The 26,984-nt window shown below is 36.5% G+C and overlaps 1 protein-coding gene across 4 annotated transcripts in view; it reads left to right on the top strand.

Moving 5' to 3' along the window:
* LOC114651391 (T-cell receptor-associated transmembrane adapter 1) overlaps positions 1–18,794 on the top strand; it is a 41,159-nt gene extending 22,365 nt beyond the window's left edge. For all 4 annotated transcript variants that reach the window (XM_051927042.1, XM_028801288.2, XM_028801289.2 and 1 more), the window contains exon 8: positions 15,606–18,794. In XM_051927042.1, the coding sequence (XP_051783002.1) occupies positions 15,606–15,884 (279 nt within the window). In that variant the 3' untranslated portion in view covers positions 15,885–18,794. The remainder of the gene's footprint in view (positions 1–15,605) is intronic.
* The last annotated feature ends 8,190 nt before the right edge of the window (positions 18,795–26,984 follow it).

A 26,984-nucleotide genomic window follows, 5' to 3' on the forward strand; every position in this document is an offset into this window, starting at 1 on the left:
TTTGGAAGCAGGCCCCCACAATGCACATTCAATTCTCCCTGATGGCAGAATACTCGCCATAAGTAAACGTCATTTATACTGAGATGCATTGAGTTGTCTAATTATAGAGCACTCAATACACAGTTTGTCATTAACTAGCTTAATAGAGTGAGTACCTGTACTGAGAAGTCTTTTAAGGCTAAAGTGGTGTCTGCTCAGAGCATGGGCATTTCAAATGTTTGATTGTATCAGGTTCTTAAAGCCTCTTTAGTTGGTGCTTTAAAAGAAGAGGGTGGTACCCCTTGGGGTTTATGAGGACATTTATATTCACACATTACACTGAGTTGTGGGTGGGGAGATCCCTCTTGGGTGATTTTAGTGCAGATTCATAATTCAAGAACAGAAAAATCACAGTACATTAGGGCTTTAACCCTCTAAATCCACACCATTAAATATGAAACACACTTTTGGAAGTGTATCTGTTTTAAATGGTAGAATGATACAACACATAATTCCTGACAAATATCTATGTCTAGTGCAGAGATTCTCAAACTTTCTACGTGAATGCCCCCCAAATAGATGTACTGTCTAATGACAACCTAATGTAGCAAAGTGGAGTTCGATCTTGGGTACAGCTAAGAGTAATCACACAATTTGATTTTGGATAATAGTAGACATATTAATTCAAGCAAGTGATTAACTACAGCACTGACATTTGACAAGTTTGATTAAATGTTGTATGTTATCACTAGGTCATGGATTTTTAACCTTTTTTCTTGGCATACCACTTCCAGGATTCAAAATGTTTTGAAGTACCATTTTTTCTTTTTTTTTTTTTTTGATCTCTTAGTTTTGAACTCTGTCTTTGCACAACAAAAGATAATATTTCTATGAACCAACCCATTTTGCATTTGGGAATTTTTAGCAAGGGATTACTTATATTTTTTATGTGGGTTTGTGTCTTTTAAATTTTCTTGTGTACATCAAATGCTTTTTTAATTGTTTTTAATGTAAGAGCAATGGTGTGGCTTGATATGAAATAAAAAAAAAGCTTAGATGTTCATATTTTTAATTTGCAAAAACTACAATGACATGAAAATCAAAAAAGAAGAAAAATAACTTGAAGTCAATGAGTGTGCTACACTGTAATACTTCCGCATTGAGCCTGCTTCTGCATTTATTCTTAATTAATATTAATGAACCCTAATTAATAATTGTTTCATTTTTGTTTCTTAAAATACTTTATTCTGCATTAGTCTGACAATTCATGAAACTGTTCTAAAAATGATAGCACACCAAAAAAGTTTACCAAAACTAAAAATATTGTAATGTTGACGTGCCAAATCTGAGAGTAAGAGAGACTTAGAGCTCTGATTTTGGCATTGTGTTACTCCAGAGACGCAATGCTGCAATACTTAGGTATTTTGTATGTGTTGTAAAAAGACAAAAGGCACAACATAAAGGGTCTCGGGCACTCGAAGGCAAATCCCATATATTGAGCTACATAAAGGCATAAAAGAAAACGCATGGCACTATGCAAAGTTGAGACGTCATCAGTTCTCAGGTTGGGCTATCTTAAGATGGCGTAGTTTCCTTTTATGAGGAATCCTGGGAGTTAGAGGCGGTCCAGGTGGTCTGACCCCGAAAGTAGCATCAGAGTGGGAGAGGTGTCAATCTTCCTTTCTGCAGAGGGAGAAGGAGAAGAGAGAGTGTTAGTAGAAAGTGCCCCTTTGTGTCTCAGCGGTAAATCACACATACCTAAGCCCTTAGGTTGTTCCCCAAGCACACGTGTGTGACAGTGTTTTGTACACCACTTCCATGATGACCGTTTTTATCATTTTTAACAGTAAGTTTGTATGGCTTTTTGAAAAACATAGTTTTCGGCTTCATTTCTCTGCTTTTTGGTTAAGGTGTACTAACTGCAGATTTTAAACGTCTCCAGCACCCTAAATACATTTTGCCTCTGATCCATTTCCTTTTCACTCTTGAACATGACATCCTTGATTTGCTGGGGTTTTTTTTTATATTAAAATTGTTGAGCATTCCTTGAAGTAAACAAAAGCTGGTTTCCTTTTCCATTAAGCATCATTGGTAAAAACTGCCATGTTTTTGATTTTAAAGAGCATTTTCAGTGTCAGACCAGCTACCTCAACCAACACATGTCTTTTGAAGGTCGCTGGCTTGACTTATAATTCATTTCTGGAGGCAGCTGTGCAAGCATTTAAACTGACCAAGGCATGTGTAGTACATAGAGCTTGAAGTGGGCAGGTATGTCATACCTGCGTTTCCCTGTTTCTTTTGTATGAACTGCATGCCCCATTTTTCTATGCAGTTACAGCCTCAGTGTTCAGCCATAAAGAAGGACAAACTACCTAAAAATACCCCACTCACTAAAGCTTTCTTACTGACAAATATTGAGAGAGAAAAAAGTGAAGTCCCTCAAGGAAATTTTGAGATTTTGGGGTCTTTAGTTTTTCTGGGGCTATGACACTCCTAAATATTGATATTTCAAAGAATTCTTTGTTAGCAGATCTCTACGGCCCTAGATGTACCATCCTGCTAAATTTCAGCTTTTTTAACTAAATGGAAAATTGTGTTTTTGCTGATGAACAAGTGAGTCATTCAATCAATTTTACATTATACTGTATATATAGATTGATGAACATTGTGTGTTATGTTTATTTAAAAACTGCAGAAGTCAATCTAAGGACAATATTTAAAACTGGAATTTATTTTTTAAGTATGTCATGAGGCCCTAAGTTTGAAAACAATTATGGAAAAATAACATTTGAAGTGGAATTTTTCACAGTGTCTTAATTTATGAATTAATTTCTGTTTAAATAATTTAGATTTTTCTTGGCATATTTCACTTTACTGAACTTTCACTAAGTTTATAAAAACGTATAGTTTAAAGTTTAGTGTGGTACAGCAGGATGCCTTATGATTTTAAGGGAAATTGCAAATAACTGAAGAGAATGCTAGGTGTGTTATTAAAAACTAATGACCTATTTTATAATTGGGCTAGTAAAAGCTAACCACCATGCATACAATTCTGAAGGGCATAAACATATTGGTTGCCCGCTATATGAAACTGTGATGAAAAAACATTTAATTATATTTCTTTTTCTAGGATGTCTGTTCATTTCTTGGCTTGATCCAGTCTAGTTACTCTTTCCTCAATTAACGATAAATAATAGCACTTCTGATAAGGGTTGTGTGAACAAATATAGTGTAATATCTGGACGCTAGGGGTCGCTGTCACCTCGTTAAACACAACAGACAGACGCAGACACAGGTTAAAAGCACTCAGAAGTATTTTTAATTTAATTTCTAAGCAGTGCCTCCAAAGCAGCCCAGCTACAGTAAACAGGTAAAATAATAAATAAACACAATAATTCTCTCCTCCACCTCCCAGCAAGCTCTGTCACACTCCTCCTGACTCCTGCTCGGTTGCTGGGTTCACAGCAGTCCTTTAAATAGTCCTTGACCCGGAAGTGCTTCTGTCCTTCCATCCACGTGACTTGTCAGCACTTCCAGGTCAAATGGAGAAGTTGTATTTTGTTCAGCCCGGAAATACTTCTGTGCTTCCGTCCCCATGACTTTGGAGTACTTCTGGGCTATGTAGACAGTACGCACTCCCCAGTCTCCCTGCAGCGTCTCCTGGCGGTACCCACGGTACCCAGCAGGGCTGTGAAGCCAATCTCCAGATCCCATAGTGCCCTGCGGGAATCCGGGGCAATGCTATGCTGCAGGGAAGCTTGCCAACTAGCATCCTGTGAGAAGCAGTGTCCCAAAGCATCTGCCTTCCCCCATCCTTCCATTTCAGGGGCGTCCCAGCCAGGTTGAGCTGCTGGCCGTCTCCTACAATAGATGTCACACAATTGATTTGAACAAGTAACCTTTGGGTATTAAAACTTTTTTTATTATTTTTCTACAAGGCCTTTTTAATCTTTAACCACAAAACCACAAAGGATGGACTGACCAGATAAAAGGTTTTACCTTAACTGATTTTCTTATGCAATCTCAGATTATAAAAAAGGCCCTTTTGCTTTTTAAGATTGTTTGTGATATTGACTCACAGATGGACTATATACAATGTGAAGTCCTGGGAATTTTTTCTGTCTGTAGATAATGCATTCTAATTACCCCATCCTCATCCTCCATGACATTAGATAACTGATTTATATAGAAACAGTTGCTTATATTATTCCATTGGATTTGCCAAAAAACACTTTATATGAGAAATAACATAAATACTCTAGCTTAACTAAAATTAGTACAGAATTTCAGTTTTGAACTAGTTTCATTTTGTATTGGTAAATGCTCTACTTAGCCATCCTCCTTTTTTCTTATTACTGCACACGTAAAAACTCACACCATGGCAATGTAAAATCATCAATAACTTAACCTGGTCACTGGGGTGGAAGCTTTCTGTCTATTGGACAATACAAAGAAATTAAAACCATTTGGAAACTGTTTTATCTCCAAAAATAACAGTTTGACAGAAAGGATGATAACCATAACATATCTAAGGTTTATGTATTCATCCACAACATTTACTTATTCATTTACAATATGAATTATACTTAATCCTGAGTCACATGTACACAGTTTCTTACAAGCATGGTTTATATAATTTGGCAGTTGTCCAGTTCAACAACAGATAAAAGGCAATGAACAAAACATTATACATTGAGTTCAACATTCATATAAGAACCAATCAGACCGTTGCCAGCATGAGTGCCTGTTAACTAACTTTATGACCTGTGAACTGTACCAGAATCTAGTGGTGTGAGAGCAAACAGTCCTGTACCATTTGCTAGAACAGAGGAGTAGGAAACTTGACTGTACAAGATGGGTGAGATCTTTAATAATGCTGTTTTCTAAGGCATTGTGTACTCTCTGTGTCCTAAACAGAGGTCAGCTGTGTGCCTGTAATGTTCTCTGCAAACTTCACCATCACCTACAGTGCTTTGTTATCCTGTACAAGGGTGTTATACACCATGTAAGAATGGATAGTATTGTACACGTGTGTAAGTAGATGGAGACATCCAGGATTTCCTCAGACATCTGTTGAAGTAAACGTGTTGGTGGCTAAGATGCATTGAGCCCAATTCTGGATGTCAGTGACTGTAACTTCTTTTTTTTGTTTATTGTTTTTGTTTTCAAATAAAATGGACACATGTGAATTTTGTTTAAAATGTTTCGTTTGAGAATGATACTAATATTTTTGATTTTTTTTTTTTAAGTGCGTCACTTTGCCATTTTGGAATCTCAGTATCTGTTGAGTTGTTAGGATGCACTGCAGTGTTCCTAAGGAATGCACTATGCATCCGTCACAAAAGCTACTCTATAAAAAAACGTTCTTGAGTTCATAGCATTAATTATCCTTGTTATAAACTCATATCTCCAAACTTCTCAATTTGGTTTGTAGTCGTAGGATTTTTTTGACAGGTGAAATTCTCATTTTTATAACAACCCTTAGCAATTCTTATTTTGACTTGGCATATGGTTTAGCCCTCTGGATTTTGTTTTTGGTAATAGTACTTTAGTATCCTAGAAAACTTTTTCTCTTCTATTTTCTCAAATATGCACATCTCTAGGCCCACTTTTAGCAACATCTATTAAGTTGTTCAAGATCCAAAGTGCCAGCAGACAATACAGTGTATGTAGAAAATCCCTGGACTTAAGCAAGCAGGCAGAATGAGTTCATGCTGCAGTCCATACTATTAGGGACTGCCATAACACTTCTTCCTGAAATTCATATCCACATTCCAGGCTTTGTTATCATTAAGGAACAAAGTGTTGTTTGGCACCCCTGCTTTAGATTTCCAGTCTCTTCTCAATAAATCTTTTCATCATTGTTAGTTATCAAGCCTTTAATTTACTGGCATCAGCAAATTGGTAATGGAATTGGAGTTGTGCTTGGTGACACAGTCATACTGCAGATTAACAAGCATACAAAAGAGGGGTTAAGCCTATTACCCTGTAATAGTGTTGAGGATTAGTGTGGAGGAGGTGACGTAACCAATCTATACTTTCTGGGTTTTGCCAGTTAAGAAGAGGTTGATGAGTTGCACTGATCATTGAAGGAATCCAGTTTTGCTTTCTTGGACACAGGGATAATTTGTATCTTTGCTGAAGTACATTTATCCAGCATATTGGTTGGTAAATGCATGCTGAAATTCCATGCAGATTAGATTCGTTTTGTTCTGTTAAAGTTCCTCCTTAAGTTCTCCGCAAATAGAAGAAGGATGAATCACTCAAGAGACAGTTTGTTTTCACAATCAAAGCTGAAAACATTAAGTTCATCTTAGGGAGAAAAATTTAATGCAAATGAAGTAGGCTCTACATTGTAATCATCTGCACACCTTGCCACATTTCACTTGAATCACGACTGCTTTTCTTCTCTTTGCACAGCAACTGTAACTGCTTTTTCGGTGCACTTACCTGCATTTATTCTATGTTTTTTTTTGTATATTGCTGGCCTCTAATGCATTGCTGGGACTCTTCAGTAAATTATGTATGTAGCTAGTGATCTATGGTTTGTTATTAGGGAACATGTGAATTGTTTTTATAGGTATAAATTCATCCAGACCTCTGATGAATCCAGTAATGATCATAAATTACTCATCCAGATCTAATGAGGAACTTCAGACGTCATCCTTATTTACAGGATCAAAACAATCCTGCAGTTTTTACCTTCTTTCTTACAGCATTAACTTTTTTTCTCTGTGACGTATCATTGTTCTACATAACCCAGATGACCTGTCTGTCCTCACAGTTATTACTTGTGTTGTGTGTGTTTTTCAAACGTAAAATGGGTCACTGCTGAAAACAGGAAGAACATATTGGTTGATTTAAAGGTTATTCTGCCTGTGGAATAATGTTTTTAGTGTCAAAGTTGCATTAACACTTACTTATGTTGGCTTTTTTATGAAATGTACTTATCTGCACCAATTTTTCATATCAATTGAACTGAAAAGATGAGGGTGACATTTTTTAAGGTTTTAAAATAATAAAATAAACATACACCTACTTTGTACTGTGCTTTGCTTGATTAAAAAAAAGTTTGTTTTTGTGGTGGAGGTTTATGAGAGGTTACCTAAAATTTCCTGTTGAGGTAAAATTATTTCTGAATAAAAAAACGGTTGTTTCCTGAGGTTTGGTTTCATTGAACTGTTGGAAAACTAAAAACTTGCAGATTGTTTACTATGGTTTAAAAACTTTACTACTTAAAGATATCAGCTTTTCTTAAAGATGCTGCTTATTTGCTTTAATTATTCATAATACTGCATAAATGTATGCTCTACATGCAATTATAAATGCAAGATACACTATGACTGATCACTGTCTGTGTGGATTTTGCATATTCTCATCCTAGGTCTTTCTGCAGGTTCTCAGATTTTGTCCCACATCTAGTTAATTGCCAACACCAATTTTATGTGTAGTGTCATGTGTGTTTGTGAATGTACTAGTGAAATGGAAATGTTGGGGTTTGCCTTGTGTTTTATGATAACAGAGTCACATCAGTCCTTAGTGATCTTAAGGTAGACTAAGCAAGTTTGAAGATCTGTGTCAATGGGTTTCTTTGATTGTTTCACATTAGGACAGATTCAGAAGTGATGCATAGTTTATTCAGTAACTATTTTCTGCTTCTGTTCCAGGTTTTACTCATGTGTCTCATATTGACTGTTGTACTACTATAGATTTGTTATTTATGGTGTTCCAATATAGATGTTGAAGTTCTTAAAGCTTTCATTTTTTTCAAACTGGTTATGCCAATGATTTGAATTTTATTTAACATATGACACCCCTGATATATCAGCATTTTAAAGAGGACTTAATATTACAACAGCCATTTTGAAAAATTCAAAAATCACTTTTCATTCTGAAAAATAAGTCTAATCATTTGAAAACTACTATTTAATTTTTATATATATGATGCTTGAGACTTAATGGTGGAAAAAATATTTGCATACCTTCTACATAACACACCACAATATTGTGCAAAAATCTTGTAACAGGCATGAAAATAACCTGACATAGAAAACCAGCTGGGTCCTTGTTTGTTCATGAGACAAGTAGTTTACCAAGTTTCAAAACATAACAATGTTTGTTACTTATTTTGATCTTCCTCCCAATTATGCTCTACCGTATGGGAAGTCTATTCCAACTACAAAGTGTTTCAGACTGTCAAGGCTAATGGACCACAGGGCAGAGTAGAGGTAGTGCCTAAAGCCTATGTCACATTGTGGGGGATGTCAGACTTACTAATCTCATCACCAGACCATTTCAATTTAAATTACTGTAAATTTTCTTGCTATGTCACATTTACTAACTGAGTACCACCCTTCCAACACAGTTGTGATGCCCCTTTTTCTGCAGAGCCGACGCTGTACGATGGGTTGAATGGGTACAGCAAGCTCAGTCACAATCTCAGCCCTTTTTTTCCTTTTTCCATTCTGTCTTGGTAAATAAAACATGAGACACCAGATTTACGAGCTTCTATTCTGTATGTGAGGCTGAAAACACCCACATTCCTTATTCCTCATCACTGCATTATATAAATTGTACTTCAAGATGATAATTTATTGGTTGTCAGCTCTCATGTATATAGAGCCTGCCCCTATGACTAAAGACAAAGCCAAAATTGTTTTGATTTTATTGTAGCTAGTCACAGACTAGTTGGAGTGAGTCACTAAGCATGTGACGTTACATGACTGATTTCATGGAAGCACACCATCGTTTGCCTTCCGACTTGCTAAGGTTATATAAATGAAACCTACAAATGAAAATCACTGGAAGAGTCATTGTAATGTGACATAACCTGACCTGTTTCACAGTTCATATAGCCATGAAACAGTTCTCCAATCTGCTTAATCCAGTTCTTGGGGCAGAAGTCCATCCCAGAAATAATGGGTGCAAGGCTTCTATACACAGAGCACCAGTCACTCTCAGAGCTCACTTACACACTTGTCCACAAGTAAATTCCTACAGTTGTAATTTAAAATTACCATTTATTGTAACTAGTACATCTCTGAGAATATAAAAGAAATATTGGGTTACCTAGAATAAAGCCCTAAGGGAGACTGTGCATATCCTACATGAATAAGGAGTTTGTGCAGAGTATATAAATGTGTGTCTGTAGGTATGCTGTATATAATACATTTTGTTAATGTACTGTATTAGACTTTCCGAAAAACATGGCCCAAAAATACTAAATGAGAATTATTGTTGTTTACTACTACATTAAAAAATTCCTGTGTATAGAAACACAAACATGTTGATTAGTTAGTCAATCTGTGAACCATATAACATAAATGGTATATATGTTTGTTTCTTAAATGTTTTATTCTCACAACACAATCTTACCCTTCTTACTGTCTTTGAGACCCAGAATCGCCACCAACAGTGATCCTGGGGGTAAGGGGTGGTCCTACTTGGAGCATCGCTGCTGCAGGCCACAGTGGAGAGCATTGTCGATTGCTTGAACATCAGTGACCCACCAAAACACATTTTGTGAATGGTACGCAAACCTTTCCCATTAAATACAATGGTGAATCACGATTCTGCGAAACCCAAAATCACATGACACAAATTGGGTTACGAACCATGGTTTATATGATGGAAACCTGGGTGGGCCACATTGTACACTTCTGTACTTATTATTCATTTCTTGAATCCATCCACAAAATTTCAGATATGTACCATCCATCCATTATCCATCCAGCCATCCATCCATTATCCAACCCGCTATATTCTAACTACAGGGTCACGGGGGTCTGCTGGAGCCAATCTCAGCCAACACAGGGCACAAGGCAGGAAACAAACCCCGGGCAGGGCGCCAGCCCACCGCAGCAGATATTTACCATGTATTAGAATTCTGGAGATTTTACAATTTTCAAAATAAGGCCACCACACACATTAAAAAGTAGCTTTAATGAATCATGAAAAATTCAAGGCCATAGATTTTATTAAACTGAAATGTCAAGTATTGTGGTTTATGCTTGGGTTTCTACATGTTCATTGTTCCACTGTAGCCCTCTACAAATATAACAAGTCCAACAGACTGAATACTTAAGGTCACCAAGCCAAACGCAAAGAAAACACACAATCTACAAGACTTCCCTGATAAGAATCAGACTGGGGATTAAGATTTATTAGGAGGTACCACTTCATGGTACCACAGCATAGACAACCTGTAAATGGAAAATTTGTGTTCATGAAATATTATAGTAAGTGACTTGCTTTAACCTATATGTATACTTTAAGGAAACTATACATTTTGAACAATATTCTGAATTAAAAAAGAAAAATTTCAGCATTAATAATACAGATAGCAATACAAATTCTAATAAATGAAAAATTCTATTAACATCTGAAAAAATAGAATCACTTAGTAATCACTTGTATTTACATCTAATTGTATCAGATTTGTTTTATATCACTTTTGTAATCAGTAATATTCCAAAAACAAATTCCAGTATTTTCTGTAGTCATTTTCCTGTGGCTCAGAAGATAAAGTCAAACAGTGATAAAGCCAAAAGGATGCAAATACCATGACTTCACTCTGGGAAACACATATACAGAAAAGAGTAAAATTGTTACAAAAATGTACCCTGCACAAAGATAAAAAATAAAGAACCACAGGTTGAAGTTTACACATACTGGAAAAAGTCTATTAAGCAGGATGTAATTCAATAAAAAGATGTGTCTGACAGCTTAACCTTATATGCATCACAATCAGTTACTTTATTAACCAACTCAAGATGAAAAGATATGCCTTATATCAATAGAAGATTCTTCCAAAATGCTCAAAATAATTATTCAATACCTTGCAGAAAATAGCATAAGTATACTGAAGTGCTAGTGTGAGAAGTACAATGGTGCACCCATTCAGACAACAGGCTCAAAGCTTCAAAGTCCATAGTATGAACCAGGAGATGGCTATAAGGATGAAAGCTCTTGATATGAAAAACTGGAAACTGTAACTAAGGGCAAAATAAAACTCAGGCAACAGGAGATAGATAAATTCATAACAAGAAGCACAAACCTAGCACTAGAACTATTTGAAACAGAAGTTTTTTTTTTTCTTTGATGTGTGTTAATAAAGGGATAACACATGCTAAGACCCTCATGTATATATGCCAATACATCTGTGACATCATCATCGCAACAATTGTTGTCACATGACACATCCAAAAGGCATCACAAAAATAAATAATATAAAGAAAGTTTGAGCAAAAATAAACTATCAAATTAAATTGAAAATTAAAAAAAACTCAAAATGGAATCATTGAGATAATAAAACTCACAAATTTAAATGTTTAATGGGGCTAATATACAGTAACATTACTACTTTAAAACATTTGACATCTTTTCTGAACCATATAAACTATTTGTTACATCATTTTAAGTCTAAATTCCGATTCATTGCAATCAGTGAATGAGTGAAAATAGTATTATTATGTGGTATTATTATTTTTATTGTTATTTGAATTTACAAATATTTAAATGAGTATCTTAAAATTTTTCCTTTGTCAATAGCTTTATTATGGTAGCAGTATATACTCAAATTAATGAACAAAACAGGGTGGAGGTTCATTTACTTTTAAAAAGTTGCCATAGAGAAACCCTGTTGGGAACCCCTACATTAGAGGATTACTACCAAGAAAGTCTCTACCGTTGCATCCAACCCAGAACCAGACTAAATGGATAAAGACTCCCAAGTTCATATCTGTGAGGAGGAGTTTGCCTGTTTTTAATTCCATAATTTCCACGTACCTTGGAGGCCTCTTCCATTAGAAAGAGGTGGAGGGTTGACCGATTGGAGACTCTAAATTTGTCCTTTAACTGACAGTACTGTTTAGTGGAAGCGTGTCTCATCCAGAGCTTATTTTTTTCCCTTATTGCTGTTTAGAGTTTGAATGAGCAATTTTTACAAATGAATAAAAATGTAACCTACTGTACATATACTGCCTTTTGAGATATGTTGAACAACATTTTGGTATGGAAAGAGATGGATCATGTGCTTAACGATAGAAAATATCCTGACGGATATAGTCAAACTCTGTATTTCTGATGGAACCAGTTCAGAATTCTGAGGCAAAGGTTGTCTCTTTACTACTTTGAAGTTTTGACACAGGGGAGGCATTGAGCAGCTATGGGGATGCAGAGCTTAAAGCCTGAAATTATTTGTGCATATTCATCTAAAAACTGTTCAGAGTATCACCTCTTTTTGAAACAGTGAATTTATTGGTCAAGTGACTACTACTACTGACTTTGTAGTCCTATTTGGAAACTTTAGTGCTCATGTCTAAAATTATAGAGATAGTTGAAGAGCTTGCCTGATCTGAATCAGAGTGAGAATCTTCATTGGATTTTGACTTCAGTTGCAGATTGTTTGCTTATAAGTATCCCTGGCAATCAAGTACTGTGAGCCAAAGGTCAGTTAACTTCATATTCATTTCTTCTGACCAGCTCCGTGTACCTTACACTGGGGTAAAAAGGCTTACTGTGCTACCTATTCTGGATCGATCACCTGTGGAAATGACCCAAATGGCTAGTGAGTGTATACTGGAAATAGCTAACAGATAACCATGTTCAGTTCAAATCTATTTAAAAGAGAGCATTACTCCTGCATATCAAGGACATGAAATCTCAATTCACTGATCACAATCTCAGTAGTGGAATCAGAGGAAAGATTCTACAGGCTGAATGGTGGTCAGTATCTGGTGACTTCTGTAGGACCCGTGACTGGCGCTGTAGTGGACACCACCTGTGACTAAAGCTGCTAAGTTTAGATCAATGGCAGGATTGTTTTTAGATCTGAGTGACAGTTACCAGCAGGCCTAAAGGTGAAAACGTGTATCTGGGAGGCCATTCGGGACAATGAGATACAGTATATTACTTTCAAGAAGCCATTAATTGATTTTTGAGTTAAAAGTGAGGTGTCAACCAAACCATTCTTAGTAAGATTGGGGAAATGTTGACCTCAACTGGGGGTGTAATCACTGGAATGAGCACTTTGAACCCCTAAACCGAGTGTAAATGTCTCCTTGGAAGGGGCAGCGCTTGAAGCATTGGTTAGGGTTGACTGTGTTTTTGTGACTAATATCACTGCAATGATTTCCGGGCAGAAACTGTTAAATTGCTGGATGCTGTAGAGCCATTTTAGTTAAGATGACTTTTCAAAGTTACCTTGAGGTTGGCAAATTGAGGTGTTTTAAAAAGGGGTATATTAAAATCACCAATTGATCTCTCTCAGGTCAGTGGTTGGACCCCTAGATTCTGAAAAAACATTCAGAACCAAGTCACACAATAACTAACTTTCTCCTCATGCAGATTTTGGAGAGTCCATTGGAGTTTGCCAATTCTGTCTTTAGGTGCTTTATCAACATGGAAAAGGTGAATGGCAGTGTTCACTCATTGTATATTATATAAGGAGCTACAAAGTACTATATACTTTTACTGGGTCACTGCTGCTGTTCATCTCCTGAATTTGTGGACTGACAGATGTACTCATGGTTGGTATTAAATCAAGTCCCTTTCATGTGGGCAAAAAGTTCAGCCAAGAATGCATGTTGTAAACTATTCTGATTAGATTTTTAGTGACAGAATGTCAAAGCTTACCTGTGGATTAGAGTTCATCCAGTTTGGGAACATAAGTGCTGAATGTCTGTCTATGGAAAATGATGTTCTCCTACCCTTACTGAACTGTGGTCTGGAGTGGTCTGCAGTTGAGTATGAAGCTGTTGCCAACTCCAAATCTGAGGTGATGTTCATCTCCTGGAAAAGGGTAGCTTTCATTTTACAGTTAAGAAAGGGGCATCCTTGCCAGGAGAAAGTGGTCTTGTTCAAGAGTTAGGACAGAGGTAATCATGAAATTAACTAAAAAAATCCATGCAGCAGGAGCAGTTTGGTGAACATTGAATCAGACCATGGTGCTGAAGAAAAAGTGAAACTTTATATTTAGTGGTCAAGTACTTTGTCATCCTTATTGAGGGTCATGGACTCTGGTTAGTGACTGACAAGATGAGCAGATAAGTACTAATTGTTGAAATAAGGTTCTTACATAGAATTCCTAGTTTTATTTTGTAATGTTAGGTGAAGAGCTCAGTAGTATGGGAGCACCTCAGAGTGGAAGTCTTGTTTCTTCAGGCTGAAATATTATTTTACCATGAAATGAGGATACCTTCCAGACACATTCCACAGAGGGTGTATGAAGTTTTTGCAGAACTTGAAGAGATTATATCAGTCTGCTTACCTTGAAGTGCTTGGGAATCCCCAATGGAAGCTGGAAACTGTTAAGCATACTTTGGCCTGGTCTTTCCATCTTTGCATGTTACCATCACAGTCCTCACAGGGAAAAGTGGATTGAAAGTAAAGTGAAACTTTTGGGTAGGAATAATGAAAAAACTTTAGTAATAACAGATAGTTTTGGGTTTAAGTTTTCATACTCTGCTTCTAGCAATGCATTCAATACTTCTTTGATAGTTCCTCCATCCATCCATCCATCCATCCATCCATCCATCCATCCATCCATCCATTGTCTCCCGCTTATCCGAGGTCGGGTCGCGGGGGCAGCAGCTTGAGCAGAGATGCCCAGACTTCCCTCTCCCCGGCCACTTCTTCTAGCTCTTCCGGGAGAATCCCAAGGCGTTCCCAGGCCAGTCGAGAGACATAGTCCCTCCAACGTGTCCTGGGTCTTCCCCGTTGCCTCCTCCCAGTTAGACGTGCCGTCTAACGTTGATAGTTCCTGTCTCCCTTTAATGGAACTTGCAGATTTCAAAAATAAATGGAATGCCTTCATCATAGATCCTTTCCTTCTACTTTTCCTAATGTATATTATTATTATTTTTTAAGAAGCAGTAGTATTATTCAACACATTTTATTAACTAATAGTTGAGTAGTGCCAATGCAATAATTATTAAAGGACAAAATTTTATCTTTTTTGTCTTCTGCTCCCATTTTGTTTGATAAATCATTTTAAAGTATTAATAATATGTAATATTCCTGTGACTTATTATTTATGTTCTGCAAATCCAATGGGTGTGTGTGGTTGACTTTGAAATAGGAATTACAGTTATTAAAAGCATGCTATAAGTTTGGAAAATTCCAGCTCTTAGACTGTTTATATTAACAAGATTCCCTCGTTATACGTGTACTCTGATCACAGATGTACTTTTAAAAATGTTTTTTGTTACTACTTATTTTATCCTTTCCAGTCTTGAATAGTTTCAAACCATAAATGTGTGTACTGTTTACTTAGTATGTGGTGTTAAAAATATACATTTTTATTATAATATTTGTTTTTAGGAAGTAACGTTTCTTATATAACCTCAAGAATTTGACCATAAAAATAAAACCAAATCAGACTTTTGAATTCCATCATTAATCACATGCTGTCCTCTTTTAGCATTAAATATACCTTATAAACATAATACTGTAATATCAATTTTAGCATTTACTTGATAGCTGGTGTAAAAATTGTGCATTATTTGCATTAAACAGAAATTGTATGAAAATCTTATTGAGTCTAACAGAAAGCTGTATCTTTTAAGTTGTGCATTCTAAGTGAATCTGTCAGTAACAATAATACTGCAAACTTTTTCTTTTATCAGGCAGATGAAGAGCATTTTATGTGTTATGCCTCACTTGATCACTCAGCAGAAAAAAAACGGAAAAAGAAAGGAGGGAGAAAACAAACTTCTGATGAGTTTCTAGATATAGATGTGGAACAGAAGATGCCATCAAGAACCAACAGCACTCTGGCTTCCAGGAACAGCATCTACCTCAACAGCCAGCAGTTAAAAGATTCCAATGGAGATGAAGCAATTCATGAGGATCCTGTCGTACTTCTAAGCAAGATTAATGCAAGTCGTTTTTCTGAGAGTAGTTAACCTTTTTACCTTTTTTAAATTATTCATTTTTTAATGTAAAACTCAATAACAAAGTTTACTGCATCACTGCAGAACCAACTCTGGTTCTGATAATAGGTCCTCACAAACCACACTCACTTGCACTGAGACAATTTAGAGTTTATAATAAAGCTAATTTACTTTACCTTAAATTGTGGAAATAACCCATCATACCAAGAGATAATCCAACAAAATATGTAGTATCCCTACTGGCATTGCCTAATCCTACAGTGCCAACCAGTGTGTCACTTTATTTACTGAACCAGTAAATAATCATGTATGATGGTACATACAGGCATCAGTGATCTGGTTTGACAGATTAAGTGACAGAAAATCATACTTAAAAAAATGTATAAAAATTAATACTGTCACTTCACTGAAAAAACAAACTTGGTTGTATTTGATAACATGGGCTATACTTATTCTATATTAGGAATATCACAGTAGGCAAGTCATAAATGATATCCAACAAAATACAGCCATAACAGGGGAGACAAATTTATCCATCCATCCATCCATCCATTTTCCAACCCGCTGAATCCGAACACAGGGTCACGGGGGTCTGCTGGAGCCAATCCCAGCCAACACAGGGCACAAGGCAGGGAACCAATCCCGGGCAGGGTGCCAACCCACCGCAGGACATACACAAATACACCCACACACCAAGCACACACTAGGGCCAATTTAGAATCACCAATACACCTAACCTGCATGTCTTTGGACCGTGGGAGGAAACCGGAGCGCCCGGAGGAAACCCACGCAGACACGGGGAGAACATGCAAACTCCACGCAGGGTGGACCCGGGAAGCGAACCCGGGTCTCCTAACTGCGAGGCAGCAGTGCTACCACTGCGCCACCGTGCCGCCCGAGACAAATTTATATTTAGTTCTATTTAAAGCAATCAAATAAAATACAATAAAAGCATGCAGCACACGCTTAATTAATTAATTTCCTCCTTAAACACACTTTTACCTTTTTCTGCTCTTTGTTTTTTTTTTTAATTCTGCACATACTTTTAAACAATAGCAGAGATTTCAGCACACTGATAAGTGTGGGTAAAGGGCAATGCTAGAAAGATAGACACGGTTAGTGTACAGACACATTAATTTGGGATTAAATTAAATGTGAACTATGGCATTGGAAGTGCACACAGAGTAGCAAATCGAATTTCAAACAAGTCTGAAGGAACAGTGTGGCACAGTACTAGCTACTGCTGTTTATAATATCAATATTTTTTGTAAAGTTGACACTTGTGAGGGTTTTACTAAAATGCTCATTTGAGCCATCAACTCTTGTTTAATTTGAAATATATTGTTCAGAGTTACACGGGCATGCATTGCCAAGATTGCTCATTTAATTAACAAAGGCAACAATGTATTGTAAATATGCATTAAACCACTGTCTATATTAAGTCATAGAATTCTTAGCTTGAAACATTGACACTGAAGTGTCTAATTTTGCTAAAGCAGTGTTTTCTTTCTCGACTAAAAATATTTAAACAGTAAACAATTAAAATAAGTACAGTCCAACCATCTGTCTTCTTTATCAGCATTGTTGAGTGCTGGACGGATAAGATGTCCAGGAGTAAATCCAGGAACCAACTTTGGATGTGATGCCTCTTATGACAGTAGACAAAAAGTAGTTACCAATTAATCTACTGGAGCATATATTTAATGTGAATAGAATGTAGTATGAACACAGGAAGAACATGAAAACTCCACATAGATGGTGAGCAGGCCAGGCCAGTGTTCAAATTCAGTTCTGTGGAACTGTGAGTTGGTAAATAATGACCATTGCTATACCATGTCACTTTTCAGTCAAGTTTACCTGTATGTTGTGATCAGTTACTGGAGTTTTACTATGAAATACTTCATCAAGCTAATTTACAAGTATTTAAGAATTGCTGAATTTTGTCATTTTATTTACATTTGTTCATTGTGGACTCCAGATTGAGTGTAACTTCCAACATATAAAGTAATAAACGGATCAAAGCAATCTTGTGTCATAAAAGTGTATGGTAGCTCTAGTAGCTAAAATGCTTATAGTGAAACCCAAGGGGTAGCCAATGGTATCCCTGAGCACTTTGTATCTCTTAAAGGGCCAGATCTCACAGCCTTCATGCTGCCCATGTCTTCAAAAGAGCAACTCAGTCACAGCTATGGACTTTATTGGCCAGGAGGAATTGTGGCCTCTTTCCATTACTCAAAAGTATAGTCATTGCTGTGTTGCCTGCGTGTAGGCATTGTGGAGAACTTTTTCACCTATCCTACTAGGGCAACAATCCATTTCTGTGGTAACTTCAGGGGTTTCCCATTCAGGGATATCAGACATGACACAATCTTTCATCTCATAGCAGTCACTTAAATTCCCACACAGATATGCAGAGATGCTCAGGTAGGATGCCATCTTGCCACCCTGTTATACATATATCAAAGCTGCAACGGGTACCCTGCCTCTTGGTAGCAGTACCGGTACGCTGATGGCCATTCAGGACAACTGGGCAACAGACAACTCAGCTAAAAGATAACTGGTGCGACAGACAACTCGGCAAAACGACAATTCGACAAAAAGACAACCTGGCAATATCCTTTACCAGTTAGGTAATAGTTAGGTTCAAAGAGATTTTTTAATGATATTTAAATGACAACGTAGGGCGCCAGAAAATCCACAGAATCACCTACTTTATGAGAGTCCCAGTACGTTGAGAGTAAACATATTCCTTAAGCAGGTCACCTTTTGTATGCTAAATAACGTTATCATACGATTACAATCAATACAATTTATATAAAGGATTAGCAATTTTGGTTGCAGAAGATAATGTAAGATAGAGTTTGTTCCATCTGCACAATAAAGTTCGTTCGTCAATTATATAAATTTATTTTCAACATTTTAAATCACGTTGGGGTTCAAAGTTGTGTGTTTTGTCTTATTTTGTATCATTGATTTGTATTAAAGTTTATTTTGTTTATTATCTATATTATTCTTTGTGTTTATTTATATGTGTTTTGTGGGTGGTTCCCTAAGGGGCAGGACCACCTGCCAATCACTACCAGGAGCAGCCTTCCAACCTATTTATTGGAGGGACTTCCATAGTTCCTGGTGGTTCATTTCAAACATGCTAAGGATTGGAGTGTTCCTTGTTTTTTGCTTTTGCTTTGGGATTTCTTGGATTTTCTTAACCTATGCTCTGTTTTTTTAATTCACCTTTGGATTCTGTATTTGGACTTTGGAGACTGTGAATTGCCTTGCCTTCTAAGGCAAATCCTTTGTGCTCTTAGGAACGTCATGCATTATCCAGCCTTTTGTTAAAAGAAACCTTTTATTTTTCAAGGGGTTTTGACAGTATTTCCTCCCCCAAGGGCAACCTTTGAGAGTGCTTTTGGGACTCCAGAGTCACAACTGTTAATAATAAACAAGCAAGACAATATTAACAAAAAATAAATAATTACAAAAATATATATAAAAAAAAAACTTTAAAATGATTAAAAAATATATTTTAGCCAGAGAACACACCATGGCTGAAACATAACATACAGTATGTGTGGTGAGACAAAAATATAATCAATAACTAAAATATATTTATGATTTTTACTTTAAATGGTTAGGTAAATGTGTGATATTTTCTAAATTTAAATATTTATGCATAGCACAGTCTTGCTCTGTACAGAAAATTAAAAGTTTTATAGAACAGTGAGATCTGGCCCTTTTCAAGTGTAAAAAGATAAAGTTGAAGATCAAGCACATAATCTTTTATATAATCAAGAACTTTAAAGAATATTCTGCTTAAAGGGAGAAGGAAGGAGCATATAGAGAATTATCATATGGCACTGTATTGCTTACTAAGCTCATTTTGTAAAAAATATTTGAAAATTATGACATTACATAGGGCTACCACTTCCTGCTGCAGTCCATTTGTCTCCTTGTTTGAACACTGGACTACATTTAAATTCCTCCCAGCCTCTGGATGTCTATTCTGTTAACCCTGCCATTGGGCACAACAGAACAGCCAAGACTTAGCAACAGACAAAGAAATTGCTTGTTTCCCTGTTGTACCAGAGACACCGGTTCTGAGGATAATGAAAGTGAAGTCCTCCTTTTCTTAATTGTTGTTTGTAGGTGCAAAGTTAAATCGGCATTAAAAGTCAAGCTAAGCGCTTTTTTATCTAAAGCTGCATTTTATCTAAAGCATCCAATCTTGAAGTGTATGAGTGTTTGTTTTTGAACGAGAGTTAGACTACAAGATAAAATATGGTATTTTTCAGGGACTGTGGTGCAAGAAATCATAAAGATCACAAAAGTGACATCTGGCAATCTGCAAGGCTCTGTTAACATATTTATAATTACAATTCATTTCTCCTGATGGCCATAAGAAAGTCTTTTCTCTCTAAAACAGAAAACAGCAAAACAACTTAGGTTTGCAAAGTTGCAGTTGAAAGACTTCTGTTAGCAATTTCCTCTGGATGCATAAGACCACAGCAAAGTTATTTAGTCAGTATGTACAATGTCAGGTTCAGTAATAAAAAAAAAATAAAAACACACATACAATGTCTCACCACAGGAATCTCAAGCCATTTGTAAAACATTTGAAGCAGTAATGATTTGGGTCATTTTTCCGGCACAGAATCTTGATGTCTTACAAATCACTCAGTCCATCATAAAATCTTTTTATAAGAGACTAAATCAGAGAAAAGTATGAAGTAATCAGTCCAACAACTACAGCTTATCCAGAAAGACCTTAGCAAACCAAAAAAAAATCTGCAATTAAATGGCCTAATAAGAAAGGAATGTAGCATTCTGGAATGGCCAAGTCAAAAGTCCAGACCTCAACACCAGTGAGATGCTGTGGTGGCAACGGAAGAGAGCGGTGCAAAAATGAATGGCATCAATCTTTAATGAACTGAACCAATGTTGTAAGGTAAATCTAGCCAGAATTCTGCCAGTATGATGTAAGAGAATGATAAACAAAATTATTATATGAAGTTATAATTGTGGGTCTACAAGGGAGTTCTGGGAAGAGTTTGCTTTTAACACATCTTCCATAGGCTTGCTAATTTTGATTGAGTAACAATGTCAAAATAAAATGTTACGTGTTTCTCATTCAAAGTTAGATTTATGTCATTTTAAGACTACATACTATAATTGGTAGGACTTTTTATGTGACATCATTTGAGTTTTGGACACAGAAGGCACAGGTGGCACATAGAAATGCCCTCTCTCGCTATATCCAAATTTTATTATTACTGACTAGAAAATCTTACAAAATGTTACTCTGAAAAAGTCTACTTTTTAAATAAAAGAAAAAAAAAACATTTGATATAATGCATAGATATTTGCACTGTATTCAGTTGTTTTTGTGGGGATTATTTTTTCCCTTTGTGCAAATGTGTGTCACAAATTTTCTTCAATCCTTCATCTTCATGACACACTCAAAAAAAGGCTCAGAGAGGCAACTAACATGAGACAAGCTCTGTGGTGGTTGTTACATCTTCTCTGTACATCAACACCATCTTCTCACCAAAAGAAGCTGATGTGACCATAGACATATATAGGTAGATGCCGCATTCACTGTGTTGCCCAGTCGACACGATACATCAGCGTGTCCGCCATATTGTGAGTTGCAAAAGCGCCATTTAAACTAATACAGGTAAACATGGAAACCGGGTTTTCTTATGAAAAAACAATAACGCTTAAAACAGTATCGTTTACATACAACAGATTTTGGCGAATCATTTAAATGCAATTATTTATATCCATTAATACACTAATAATGGCAATTATTAAATAATAATAATGATTATTATTAAATAATTCCTCCCATATAAGTAACATTTCTCAGACTGCCTTCTTCCATCTCCGAAACATTTCCAGACTTCATCCTGTTCTTACGCAACACAGTACTGAAGTATTGGTTAATGCCCTAGTCACCTCATGTATAGATTATTGTAATGCTAGTCTATCTGGCATCCCACAAAGACGTATCCATCGCTTACAACTTCTTCAAAATTCTGCTGCCAGGATAATAACCTGTTCTAAATCCACTGAACATATTACACCTATTTTCTCTCAACTTCACTGGCTCCCTGTTTACAACCGAATACAATACACAATACTGCTCTTAACATTTAAAGCTCTCTACAACCTCACTGATCTCCTACAGACTTACACTCCCTCTCGCTTGATACTCATCTGCAGCTCTACTTTCTGTACCCAACATCAAACTCAGTTCTATGGGAGCTCAAGTGTCTCTCATAGTGCTCCTCAACTCTGGAATTCTCTTCCCTTTCACATATATCAGCTCGATTCAATAATACATTTTAAAACTGTCCTCAAAACCTATCTTTTCAAACTGGCATACCAATTGTGAATTTTGCACTGTTACTGCCAGTTATCTTTGTTTGTTTGCTAATTATTGCTTTTTGATTTATCATTCTCTTGTTTTAATTGCCCGGGATTGGTTCCTGCCTTGTGCCCTGTGTTGGCTGGGATTGGCTCCAGCAGACCCCCGTGACCCTGTGTTCGGATTCAGCGGGTTGGACAATGGATGGATGGATGGATGTTTTAATTTTACTAATGTTGTTTAATTTTATTGTAAGGTGACCTTGAGTGCTAAGAAAGGCACCTTTTAAATAAAATGTATTATAATTATTATTATTATTGAGACGAAAACTTGACCAATGTCTGAAAGTCAAAATAGTAAGACTGCAACTGGAAGTCTGGTCTTTCTTTTAACAGTGGAATGATACACTCAATGACAAAAATAAACAATTTTATTGTATACAAATTGGCTTAATAATTTCTGAAAACATTTCACTCATTCCTCTCTCAGTCTCTCTCTCTCTCTCTCACACACACACACACATACACACACAAAGTGGTTACTTAAATATGTACAGGATAGGATCTAAAATCCTTGAAACAGAACTGTTTCCATGTGTTGCCACTCTGTAATTTGAGAGTATTCAGTCTGGCAATATGGTGCAGCCTTAGTTTGTGGAAGACAGACACATCTAAAGACATGAGCATAAAATGATGGTTGTCAATTTCAAACTATGTTTCCTCAATGTGCTCCTTTAGAAAAAACACATCATCTGAACCAATCTCAGCCCAAACAAACTAATTGATCAAAAATACACTGACAGCTTGCCCTTGACTGTCGGATAACACGCTCGGCTACTTTCACCACCTTGACTGTACCCTCAGAAGGAATCATCAAACCTCCTTTGTTTTTTAATGTGAGCAAGTGGTAGCTTTGATCAAATGATGCTGGTACAGCATCTGTTACCAAACTAGCACGGCACACATCACAGGACAACTTTCTCAAAATCCCATCTAAGGGCTACATCCCACTGCTTCCAGAGGTGGATTTCTTTGGGAAACTTTCAAAGTTTGAGAAATGTTAACAGCTAACAACAATCTACATAGTTAGTGACTAAATACGTCTAGCCAAAACGTTGTTTGGAGGTTCACTTGAGCACATAAATGCATAGCTTTGCTAGCTTAGCCTGGCATAGCTAAAGTTAAGATTATAAAACGGGATTTTCTAATGGCCAAATATAACCTAAACAATTGTTCAGCTTCACCTATGAAATGTAGTCTCTGTGATCTGGTTTGGAGCATACAGCAGTTTGTACAATCCCAAGCAGCACATGTGTGAGGCATCTTTATCCATTACTTCACTCCACAGCAGTGCCACTCGCAATTTGGCGGCGATGTTGACGTACGATGCTGCTGGTTATGAGGCATCTAATAATTCTACGTCTATGGTTGTGACTGCCACATACGAGGAGGGACCCAAAAATAACCAGAATTTTGTTGTTGTTAGGTTGGTACTTGTAGTACGTGGTTGGGCCGCTAGGGCGATCTAGTTACACTCCTCACAAGTCAGTCTGCCAAGTGCCATCAGTCTGGAAGGTTGTGCTTGTGTTCAGTGAATTTTTTTGTAAAAGTAGTTTTGTGCAAGCGTCGTTTTTTTATGATGGCCAATTATCGTGAGCAACGCGCGGCAGTGAAATTTTGTTTTCTTCTTGAAAAAAGTGTTGCAGAAACTATTGTTATTGAAATGGTATGACAACCCTGAACCACCCACCCTACTCACCGGATTTAGCTCCGTGTGATTTCTTTTTGTTCCCTCGGACGAAAAAAGACTTGAAAGGAAGGCGTTTTGCTGACGTCAAAAAGAGGTAAAACAAGAAACGACCAGAGCATTAATGGGCATTACTTCAGACGAATTTAAAAAATGTTTTCAACAATGGAACAAATGGTTAGATAAGTGTATTTCCATCAATGGAGAGTACTTTGAAGGAGACTAATTGTAGTTTGTACAGAAAATTAAATTAAACACGTTTTAAAAATATTTCCGGTTATTTTTGGGTCCTCCCTCGTATGTGAAGTGCACAATTTAATTCCTCATTCTAATTGAAAAGGAAGAACTTCTCTGACTTAGTAAGCAGGGGATATACCTGCTATGTAAAATTTGAAATTGCATTTGAGAGCTAGGTGAACTGGAAAAATTTGGTGAAGAAAGCTTTACTCAATTTAGAATTATGCATCTTTTATGACACACTGGTATCAATGGATAATTGTGAGGTAAAATATAATTACAAGAGGGTTACTTGAAGCAAATAATCAAAGTCAGATAGAAAATTGGGTTAAAGCCAGAAAAAGACAAATGACAAGGCAAACAAAACACAAGAGAATAGAGAGAATCGGAAGTCAAAGTTAAAAAAGAGATCAGAAACAGAGGAACAAAATCTGATGCTAGGGCCTACTTGGAATTGAAACAAACTAAACTAACTACAAAAGAATTAAAGTTCAAAGAGTCTTATCTGCTGAGAGATAATTTGTAATGCAATCACTGACATATTTATAGTGTCACATCCCATGCTGCAATCGACATAAGGATCGCAGTCATGTGATGCATAAAACCGCATTATGTAAACAAAGAAATCATATTTTTTCATTTCACTACAAAATGATCAAATTACCTCAAAACCAGATTCAACGTAGTAAAAATCCATGAAATAATCCAACACACACATATAAGTCCTGTTAATCACTACACCATTATAACCTTTCTACAGACTTGCAAATGAAAGCTTTCCTATCGAGATAACATTTTGATTCTATGGTGTTCAAAACATCAAGAAAAGTCGATATCAGCATGGCGTCTGTATGGGTGTGTGTGTGTGTGTGTGTGTCTGTGGAAAATCAAAATTAATTTTCATGTCTTAAAATTACAATTTTATAAAATATATATACTCAACTGTCTGTGTATCTGTGTGATCTTCTTGGTTGTTATGTCTATGTCTTTCCAATACATGGTGCAACACAAAACCTTTGTAGTAATAAAATGCATTGCATTTAGTATTCCAACAAATGCAAAATAAACAGGTCAAAATTGTCTCTTCTGTCACTAAATTCACTCTGCATTTTTTGTTTCTTCCCACTTTCATTATTTTAGCTACCTCAGTTAAGTACTTAGGCATAGACATCTCCACTTTGTTGACGCTCAATAATGTGAGAGGGTGTCTGACTTCATGGTTATCTATGATTCTATCTTTCAGATCTAGATTGACTGTTATAAAAATGAATATAGTTCCCCGCCTCAATGTTTCCATTCCCTCCCACCATTAAGTACCAGTTGAATGTAAGGTCATTTTAACTACCTTCCTGAGGAACAAAAAAAAAGACCTGCTATTTAACACTCCACACTGAATCGAGACAAAGGCAAGGGTATCATTTTCCTGGTAGATCGTGAGCTGTACAATTGAGCTTACATACTGCATCCAGTCTAGCAATGTATAACCCTTCCTGCTGACCCTCCCATGTGGCTACTACTGGAGTCGGGTAGGGTATCACCAAGTTCTATTCTGACCCTCCCCTTCCTTTGTGTTAAACTTAGAATTTGATTTTAAAGGATGAGTACTCTAATTACCTTTGTGCTAGAAATATTACATATTACATTGTGCCCCGGCTGAAACAAACTCGCTTCTCTTTATCACCACCTGACCTTGCGCATTGTAGATGATCCCATTTCTTTTCATCCCCGGACTAGCAAACACATTTATTCTCTGGGTGATATATATAATGAATCAGATTTTCAAATATTCCTGTATCTATACTTTTCCTTCTCCATCCGCTCTTTTTTTTTTTTTTACTTACAAGTTACATCTATTTTAAAAGTTTGTGGGATCAGAATCTCTCCTGCTCTTGTCTCCAATTGTCTGTATAATTTCTCACTTACACTTTCCACTATGAACTTTACACACAATGCTTTTAAGATGTCGTTAAATCAGTTAAGCAAGTTTGGCCCAAGATCTTTCCTTTACTCTTTTTATTTTACGGAATTATGTTTTTAAAAATGTCTCCTAGGCATAAAGAAATCCTAGTTACCAAGCAGTTGTTCACTGTTTATATTCCACCACATAAAAATGACATACTTGAATGTTGTCCTCTGATCATAACTATCATATCTGTACCCTGAACACACCTGGCACATTTACGCATTTGTTTTGGGACTGCCCTTCTGTCTTCAGCATTTAGTCTGGTGTGTCTGTTTTAGATAATTTCCTTTTTTAACATTTCTTTGCCACCTGACATTACTTCTAGGCTTTTCTTCACTTCATTTATGTGTTATCCAATAGAAACTTTTTGCTTTAGAGACAATTGCCGCTTAAGTTGCCCTTGACTCTCACTGGAAACCCCCTGATTCTCTTTCTCTTTCTGTTTGGAAATCTTCTTTTTCAGTTTAACCTTTTTGAAACTATTGGCAAAGAGAATCAATGAAACATCTGGCTCTTATACATACAGGGTCAAGGTGCAGAAGCTGTCAGTGTGATGCTCCAAGAACAATCTCTCACTCAGCACCCGCAAAACTAAAAAGATGGTCATTGATTTCAGGAGAAACAGAGCAGAGCCAGCACCTCTATACATCAATAGAGTCCTGGTGGAGAGGGTCACCTCCTTTAAGTTCCTGGGAAATTACAGTACATTTCTGAGGACCTATGCTGGAGAGCCAACACTCTGGCAGTGGTCAAAAAGTCCCAGCAATGACTCCATTTCTTGAGACTTGGAAATGAAGGA

This window comes from Erpetoichthys calabaricus, chromosome 4 (assembly GCF_900747795.2).
Source record: "Erpetoichthys calabaricus chromosome 4, fErpCal1.3, whole genome shotgun sequence".
In the NCBI taxonomy this organism is placed as follows: Eukaryota; Metazoa; Chordata; class Cladistia; order Polypteriformes; family Polypteridae; genus Erpetoichthys; species Erpetoichthys calabaricus.